Here is a 9,667-nt window from a genome sequence, read left to right on the forward strand (position 1 = left end):
AGGAATGGCTTCTAAGTTCTACTTTTTTTTTTTTTAAATCTATGACACATTAGAAAACTGTGAATTGTTATTATTACTTTGAAACAGCAATGTATTAAAATACTCTAATGTCCTAGAGAAGTGAAAACCATTTCCAAAGACACCTAACATGAGAGCATAGTTAGCCTGGAAGCTCAAAAAGTGGTGTTGATGAGGACAAAACCATGGATTCTACCTTCATGTAAGGCATATTCACACACAGAAAAGCTATTTCATGTTCACAGGTTACATTTTCTCACCAGCGATCTGGCAAAAAAGATCTGGCTTTTATGTTCCCTCACAAAGCCCAACATTGAGGTATCCAGACATGATAGAAAGAGTGATGAATTCAGGGGAAAAGACATTAGAGCCAAATTTCAACTCAACTGTGGTAACTTTGTTATAGACTTGGTTAAACATTTCCTTTCTGAGCCTTACTTTGCTCACTGGTAAAATTGAGGATAGAAAGTATGAACCAGAGGATCTCTGAATTCAGCTATAATGTTACAGTAAGGTTAGCATATAGTGGTAGTTGTTACAGAAATATTTCTTGTTGAATTTGAAGAAGAGTGCATCCAAATGAAAGAAATGGCAAACCACATCAGTATCTTTGCCAAGAAAACTTCATGGAAAATTTCATAGGTGTATTATAGTCTATAGAGTGGAGAAGAATAGGACATGACAATGACTCAGCAACAACATACAGTTAAGAAAATTAGACTCACTGTATTTTTCATAGCTATGGGAAAACTATTCTTAAAGTGGTCTGAGATTTCTTAAGAAAGTCTTCCACAACTCCAAAGTTAGATAGACTTGTTTTTGTTTTTTGTTTTTTAATTTGTTTTGCTTTTTTAGAATTTTAAAGTTCCAATCTTCTATTTCTCTGAACTTGACCTAAGTTATATCAATGTTTCCATATGAACACCTGGAGCACCAGGGGAACTCATGACTAAAATTTCAATGGGACTTTTGGCTGAACCTCAATGGGCAGTTCAACTTGGCTGGGTCACAAGTTAGAAGAAAGCAGAAGAAAACAAATGAAGACTTTCTGAGTTCAAAATAGTTTTGCATTCCAAGAACTCTGGATGACTTCCTAAAAACAAGACACTTGGTTTTCAGAGGTCGAATTTGAAACAATTAATCACAAAGGAATCACTGATAAATGCCAATCTATCCACCTTGCTGTATTGCAAATCTATTTTCACCTTCAGTGGCCTCCTAATTTCTTTAGGATAAAATTAAAACTTTTCAGCTGGTATTATGAAGCCCTCCAAAATTTGGTTCCCACCTACCTTCATTGACTTATTTCACATTATATATGATGTAAGTTAGCTAAACTGACTTCCTAGTTGATCCATCATGAAGACCATATATATTAATTCTCCTGCCTCTGTACTGTCCTCTATACCTGGAATACACTCCCTCACCAGCACTGCATCTTCTTTCAAAGGTTGGAATAATTAATTTACATATAGAGAAGCAAATGAAGCAATACCTTCCCCAAGGAACCTTTGCTGATCTCCCCAGTTCTTAATGTTCTGTTCCTCAAATTATATTATATTTATCAGCGTAAATGTCATATCTTCTCAGTTGCAGGTAAGTTGCTCAAAGAAGAAAAAATGTTTTTTATATTGTTTACCCCTAGTATCATGCCTTGAACATAAGGGTACTTAAGATTTCATCATCAGAGGGAACTTCTAGGTGAAAAAAACTGCCTTTTCTCAAAGTATGTCACCACCATGTCTTTCATTTATACATTTATAGGGCTGTCCAGATTATTGAGAGTTAAGTGATTTACTTAGGGTCACACATGTGACAAGCTAAGAACTTTGATAAAAGTTATGAACTTGGTCCCTAAAACAGTGTAGGCACTATACCTCCTTGTTCAAGGGCAGACATTTTTGTTTCAGATGCATGACCAATAATATAGACAGAAGCTTGATGATAATCATTCTGTAGTATTCCATTTGTCTTTCAATTTGTGTATACATTGTTTTATATGGAGAGAGAAAGAGAAGGGAAGCAAAAGGAATGTTGACAGAAAAACTTGACACCAGATTAAAAAACAAGCAAATGAAACCATCTACTGCCACACTCCATTATGATTGGGCATTCCCACTTTCTTAATAAAGGTATAATATAGATCATATAATTCTATCATATAATTCATTTACATTTTATAGCATCTGTATCAAAATGAACACATTATTCTAGTTGAAAAGGTTGTCAAATCCTCCTCTTGAGAATATGAAGGAAAACTGAATTCTGTGAGGCAAGTTTTTTTGTTTTGTCTTGTTTTAGAAAAAAGTAAAAATAAACAGTAGTAGTAGTAATAGTAGCAGGAGTTGCAGTGGTGGAAGTAGTAGCAATAGAATAGTATAGTAGTAATAGTGGTGGTGGTAGCAGTAGAGGTAGTGATTATGGTGGTGGTGGTGGTTGCAGTATTTGTGGTTGTAGTATGTGGTAATGGAGTAGATGGTAGTATTGATGATATCAGAGGTAGTAGCAATAGAAGTAGAGGTAATAGTAATAGTGTGGCAGTGGTGGTATGAATAGTCCTAATAGTTTGCATTTATATAGTATCAACTATGTGCTAGATACTGCTAAACATTTTACACATATTATCTCATTTGATCTTCATAACAACCTGAAAGATATATGCAATTATTATCCCCATTTTACAGCTGAGGAAACAAAATGATTTGCCCAGGGTCATATTGTTAGTTAGCACGTGTATGGGGCTAGATTTGAATTCAGGTCCTCCATGTCCAGCTCTATATTCACTGTGTTACCTATTATTGGCATAGAGATAGAAGGAACCTTAGAGACTATTAGTCTCAATCACTAATCTTAGAGCTGAAGAGACTGAAGTCTAAGACCTCAGTTCAGAGTCATAAAGAAGATATGTGACAGAGCTGAGATGTGAATTCAGATTTTCTGACTCCACAGTGAGTGATCCCCCTTTTCTAAGGTGCTGCCTCCTAAATTTCCATGCCAGCTGGAAAAGCCCAGTGTCTAAATCAGTGTAATATATTTCTGGGTGTGTGGGGAAGGAAGGGGAGTGGTGAACAATAGACAAAACTTCAGATTATCATCATGCAACAAGGCAAGGGGGGAATTGCAATATGAAGTCCCAGGGAACTCAGTTCATCAGGTCCTTAAAACAATCAAGGTCCTGAGATGGAAAAAAGCACTCCCAAGCCAATGGTTTAAATGTCACACAACTCATTCCAGGAAAGATGGAGAGGGAATATGAAAAGAAGAGAGACAAAGGGAGTTTAGCAGACAAACAAGTATAGACAGAGGCAGAGAGACAGAGGAGAAACAATATGCCCTCCAACTTATCAGCAAGCAAACAGAAGCAGCCTGAACTTTCATGAAAAGTTAGCACATTCATCTGTTCCAAGTATACTGATATGTGCCTCTTTCTTTTTGGAGAAATAACACAGGAGGATGGTTCATCCACAATCAGTCTTTTTAGGCAGATCTCCTGGATGCTGGTATGATGGTTTCAGCTTCTCTTATAAAGAAGTTGACTGATTTCCTACTTTATCTGTCTCCTCCCCTACCTCAAATTTAAGCATAACCTCATTCATTCCTTCATTCAATTAATGTTTAGTTTAGTTTTTAGTGAAAGATGAAACTGCTACAGGCTTCTGCATTTCTTTAGCCAGTTCAGATATCTTTCCCTCCTTCGATCGAAGCTATGATTTGTGTTCTCATGACAGTGGTCAGGCCAGAGGCAGTTCTTTGGTCTTTTGGTTTTTGCATTCAAGTGCAACTATAGAACCAGTCACCAAAGAGCTTCTTCCAAAGCAGTGGAAGAACAACACAAGATGCTGAAGTCATAAGGGAGGAAAGCTCTTTCCTTACTGCTTCCCTGTGGAGGAGAGGTGACCAGTACAGAAGTACTCTCTCCTCCACTCCATTTCCTTTCTAATATTGACTCAAGATCACTTTGGAGGATTGGGGTTGGGAGGGGAATAAGCATTAGTATCTACTATGTGTTGGGCACTGGGCTAAGTGCTTTTTATATAAATATTTCATTTGATTTTCACATTAATCCTAGCGCTACATTTTACAGTTGTAGAATCTGAGGTAAACAAAGATTAAACAGAGCTAAACAAAAATAAGTCACTTAACTTGTCCAGTATCACATAGCTAGTATCTCGTCACCAATTGCCATTCATGACAAAGAGTAAGAGGTTAGTGTATAGTGTCTGAGGTCAAATCTGAAATTAAGATCTTTCTGAATTGGAGTTTGGTGTTCTATCCACTGTGTTATTACTATAGTCTGCTCTTGCCACTCCCAAGCTCTTTGGAGTGAAGTTGAAAAAGTAGAGGAGAGAGTACTTTAGGGGAGGGGGAGGTTTAAAGTCTCTCTAAGAGTTTATAAATTACAGATACGTTTCCCCACTGCCAAGAACCATCACCTGAATTCCCCATTACATTTTTTTTTAATTCTGTCTGTCTGGCCTGAATCTCATCTATCACCAAAGTTACTTTTCCATGTCTTAACACTAGGCACAAATGTTAATTGGTTTGAGACAGGTCCAGGAATCACTTACCCAGGTCTACCCAGTATTTCTTCACTTATGGAAAGTGTGATAGAAAGTGTGAAATTCCCATCTCTGTAGTGTCCTTTACTATACACTAACCTCTTACTCTTTGTCATGAATGGCAATTGGTGATAATTTTGTAAGTGCCCTAAGTGCTTATGCACAAAGACAATACTCCAAAAGTCCAACGGAGTCAGGGGCTTGAAAACCTTAGCTCAAATCTTGGCTCTATCAATTCCTGAGTGGGCTTTGAGCAAGCCATAGAATCTCTGGGCCATGCTTAGTATCTGTATCTTTGACAGAGAAAAGTAGAGCTGATCTCCTACCTTTTTTTGGGGAGGAGGGAGAATGACATGAGGAGTGGTATGATAATAGATGCATGAAATTCTATACATTTGGAAGAGGAAAACTACTAAATGAAATTGAGGTATTGCTATGGAATATTATTATTGCTACAAAATATAGAATTCATTGTCTTGTTAATTGTTTTGAACTAGGAGAAATATATCTATCAGGAGACATTACTAGAATTTCTTAAATCATCTTTATGACTTTATCAACATTTTAAGTTCTCCTTTTCCTACAGAAATTCTTCTAAAGTATTTTTTTTAACATTAAAAACTTAGCTTCTAAAAACTTTAACAAGGAGGAAAGTTAAACTTCTTCCTAGAAAAACTGAAATGAAGCTAAGAATGGAGGTTGGGAGGTATACTGAGGACTAAGTATTCAAATAGCTGAATCAAAAGGAACATTAAAAGCCTTGTCATCTCTCCTGATTTTACACATAAGAAACTCTTTCACTGAGAAAATAAATGAACTGACAAAGGTCACTTGGCGAATTAGTGGCACAACTGAATTTAGAATACAAAACTATACACTTTTCTTTCCACTAAATCATAAAGTTACTTCATATTGATAGGACCTTGGACAAGTCCCTGAAAATCTCTGTATTTCATATTTATCATCTGTAAAATTATAGAAATAGACTATATGGTCTCTAAAGCCCATTCTAGTTCTCTTTTTTCAAATTTCTAGCTTATCCTCTTGCTCCTCAGGCAAAGGAAATTAGCCGATGGATGAGGGAGTAGATGAATTTAAAAATTTTTCATGGGAAGAAATCCCTACTTTATATAAAGGGCCTTATTATAGCCATGAGGTAGACATGGCTATAGGACCTTAGAAAACATTTGTAGATTTCAGTAAGAACCTCTTAATGCCTGAATGCTGCTTCCAACATCTAAAAGGTAGTATTTGTATAGAACTTTAAGGTTTATAAAAAATGCTTTAGAAATATTATTTCAACTTATCCTCATTGCAGTCCTAAGAAGTACAGATCATTATTATCCCCATTTTGCATATAAGGAAACCACAGTAGATAGAATGAATTTAGTTGTCCACTAGAAAGTATTTGAGGCTGGATTTAATTTTCCCTCTCCTTGATTTCAAATCCATCATTTTATCCATTGCATCATCTTTCTTGGAAATGAGAGGAAATCAAAGAAAGTATCTATCTGCTGCTTCCTTCTCTCAGGAAAATAGATGGGTACAAATGTCTTCAAGCTTTCACCAAGATGAAAATTACTCCTCTAGTTCCTTCCCCCTCCCCCTTTACTGGGGATAAATTTGGAGGCAACAGTATCAGGAGCATCGGAGACTGCTTTAGTCCCTAGACTTTCTATTTCCCACTCACTCCCAGAACGAGTGACTTAGTCACAGAGGGGCATGCTGATATGGATGGTTCTTTCCCCCAAACATATTATGGGCTTTCCTACCTCATTACTCACACTGTTTCCATATGCCTGGAATGTCTTCTCTATCCTAAACTGCTGAGTTTCTATCTATCTTATAAAGCCTGATCTTCATGTTATCTTCTCTATGACTTCCTCCCTGATCCCCTCATCCTCATGACTTTTCTCCTAGTAGCAAAACACTTCCCATTTCAATCTGATTTGCATTTCCCTAATGTACTTATCATGCATTATTGTGTATTGGAGTTATCTACATACCTTATTCTTCCTTTTAATTTAAGCTCCTTGAAGAAGCTTATCTTATCTTATCTAAGTTTTTAGTTTGAGATATAGAATCACAGTTTTAGAGATGAAAGGGACTTTAAAAGTCATCTGTCCAACCCCCTCATTTTACAGTTGAGGAAAGGCGGCTACAAGAATTAAATTATTTCCCCAAGATTGTAGAGACAGGATTTGACTCCAAGTCTTCTGACTTTTAAATACTCTTTCTACATTGCTATCCTGTCTTTCTTCTACTGTTTTTGCAGATGAAGCAACTGAAACCTGGCACATTGTGACTTTCCTAAGGTAACACAAGTAGTGAAGTATCAGATGTAGCTATGAATGAATACATGTCCCCTCTCTCTAGAATCAATATTTATTTTATTGCATCAAGCTGTATCGAACCCACCTAATACAAACTTTGTCCTCCAGGATTCAGAGTCTGGAAGATAGCTTGACTCAAGCTGAACTCGAAGATTTGTTGAATTGACTTCCTTTCCTGAACTAAAGGGTTAAACCTGCTTACAGGGTCTAGGCACAATCCCCCTCCAGTGACCAAAGAGGGAAAGTAGTGATTACCCACTATCCTTATCCCAGAGAGCTCCGGTCTTGCCACGAAGCTCAGGAATAGACCATTTATCTAAGCCTGACATTCTCAAGTTCCTAGCAATAAATGGACCCCAAGCCTTTGCCCCAACCTATTTCCATACTTGTTCCCTTTGGCTGTCCAATTATCCCAGGAAAATGTCAGTCCCAAGCTGCAAACTCCTAAAAACAACGGGTAGCCAGTTTGGGGGGCAGGGCTCTGGAGCACATGATCTGAGACAGAAACTCTGGTTTTTTTTTGTGGGAGGGAGGCTGGAAATTCAAAAAAAGGTGGTTGCAGTTTGGAATCTGTAATTTTTCATTTATCTGTCAAAACTTGTCTATCAGGAGAAAAAAAAGTAGAGGAGAAGGACGCAATGAATTGCCTGAAAAATACAAGTTTTCAGTAGTTTGCTTTCTGAAACCCCTAGGGTCCCCCTCTCCCTCCTTTTTCTTTTTTTGCTGTCCCAGGCTTACCCGTGCTGCCTGCCTCGGAGCCGGCTGTGTTGGAGTACAAGCTGGTAGGGAGACTTGACTGGCCCTGCAAGGGTCTCTCCCAGGGTCAGGGCCAGAGCCAGACCTAGAGCCAGGGGCAGCGGCCACACAAAGGACTTCATGGTCTTGGGACAGGAAGGGAATGAAGCTGCGGAGCTATAGCTCCGTACTCACACACACATACACACACGCGCGCGCACAAGCGTACACACGCGCGCGCGCACACACACACACACACACACAGACACACACAGACTCACACACACACACACACACTGTCGGACTTTTAAGTGGAAGTGAGAGATCCACCAACCCGGGAGCCAGGTTAAATAAGAGCAAGGGAGCGGGAGCGGGAGAGGCTGGAAGGGGGCGGAGAAGCCTCAGCGCCTAAGCAATGAAATGCAATGCCATGGGGAGTGTATGGACCAGCCAGAGGCGACTGCCCTCAGCACCCCCTTCCTCTTCCATCTCTGTCACACACTTGGGGATAACCCTGGGTCTTCTGCACTGTTATTTTATCCTTCCTTTGTTTGCCTTTCTAATGCAACTGTTCCTATACAGTTTCCCCACCCTATACAGATGTTTTGATTCAGTCATAAAAATCCTGAGAGACAAATAAGGATAGATTCTGAATAGAGCTGGAGATCATAGGGATCTAAGAGCAAAAAAGTGAAGAGTGGCAAACAACCTTTCCCACATTTCCCAAAAAGATCAGCCCATTCCTGTCACCCTGTGAGCTTAGGAAGCACCCTGAAATCATCTCGCCCAATTAAAATCAAGCAATCTATCAGGAGTCGTTGGGCACCAGAATTTTGAAAGGCTTTGCTATATTTCAGGGGTATTACAGAGATAAATAAGATATTGTCCCTGTTCTCAGTGAGCTTGCCTTCTAGCTGGAGAGCTACAACTAGTAAAGAATGGAAACCCTTCATGACTAATACAAGGCAGGGAATAATTAAATAAATAATCAAATAAATAAATGATTGGATGAAGACAAGGGATGGGGACTGGTTTTCTGGTTTCATCGACAGAGGGGATTTTGCATGAGGAAATTCTCTAACAATATAGGTTGGAATTTTCTCCGCAATTTATGATCTTAAAGAATTGTCAAGAACACTATGGACATGGGTTTTTCTTAGAGTCACAGGGCACAAAACAAATATTCTGAGTATTTCTCATGGGTGAAGTAGGAGGGCAATTAGCATGGAAGTAATTAAGAAAGAGTTCATGGTAGAACCAGGACTTGAGCTAAATAAGGGTGAGTAGTATGGCAAAATTTAGAAAAAGTTAAAGATTTTTCATAGTGATATAGTGAAATAGTAAAATTGTAATAAAAAGTTTGGACTAGTTGATATCAATGAATTCTTTCTCTGACATTCTTTGACTCTGAAAATGAATGTCATGATAACAGTTTTGGAACAGCACTTAGCAGAGCAATAGATGAATAATGATTGATTGAGTAGAAAAGTCTAATATGACCCTGAGGGGAAGTGTCAACAGTTGCCCTGTTGGGGCTACATTAGGCAATTAGTATGGTTGAGTTCCATTTTCCTCCAACTAGAATTTTTTGTATTTTCTTCAATGCTTAGGCCAACTGGTCCAACCCCCCAGTTTTTACACATGATGAAACTGAAATCCAAAGAAGCCCAAGGTCACTCAGGTAGTAATCCTGGCAGAGTCAGGATTAGAACCCAGGTTTTCTAACACCAAATCTATTCCTCCATTCCATACCTCCATACTCTGTCCTTTATACACAACAAAAGAACTTTGATTTATAAGTATGGTTATATCTTCCATTGATACAAATCACAATTCCTTCATTTATGAGTTCCTGTAGCCATAAAAAAAAAAAAAAATCATCACTTGACTACTCCTATGAAAAACCTTAAAAATCTTAGCTAGATTGTGCCTCAATATGACAGACCCAGTGCACAGATGGGCACTTTTTCTAAGCTTTTCTGTCTATCTAAACTATACCAGGGTTCATAGTTCATTGTTATA

General features: G+C 38.3%; 1 protein-coding gene across 1 annotated transcript in view; it reads right to left on the reverse strand.

Annotated features, from left to right (window-relative positions):
* TGFBI (transforming growth factor beta induced) overlaps nucleotides 1-7,990 on the reverse strand; it is a 55,147-nt gene extending 47,157 nt beyond the window's left edge. The window contains exon 1 of the mRNA XM_003756437.4: nucleotides 7,649-7,990. Coding sequence (XP_003756485.1) covers nucleotides 7,649-7,788 — 140 coding nt within the window. The 5' untranslated portion in view covers nucleotides 7,789-7,990. The remainder of the gene's footprint in view (nucleotides 1-7,648) is intronic.
* Between the last annotated feature and the right edge of the window lie 1,677 nt (nucleotides 7,991-9,667).

This window comes from Sarcophilus harrisii, chromosome 2 (genome assembly GCF_902635505.1).
Source record: "Sarcophilus harrisii chromosome 2, mSarHar1.11, whole genome shotgun sequence".
In the NCBI taxonomy this organism is placed as follows: domain Eukaryota; kingdom Metazoa; phylum Chordata; class Mammalia; order Dasyuromorphia; family Dasyuridae; genus Sarcophilus; species Sarcophilus harrisii.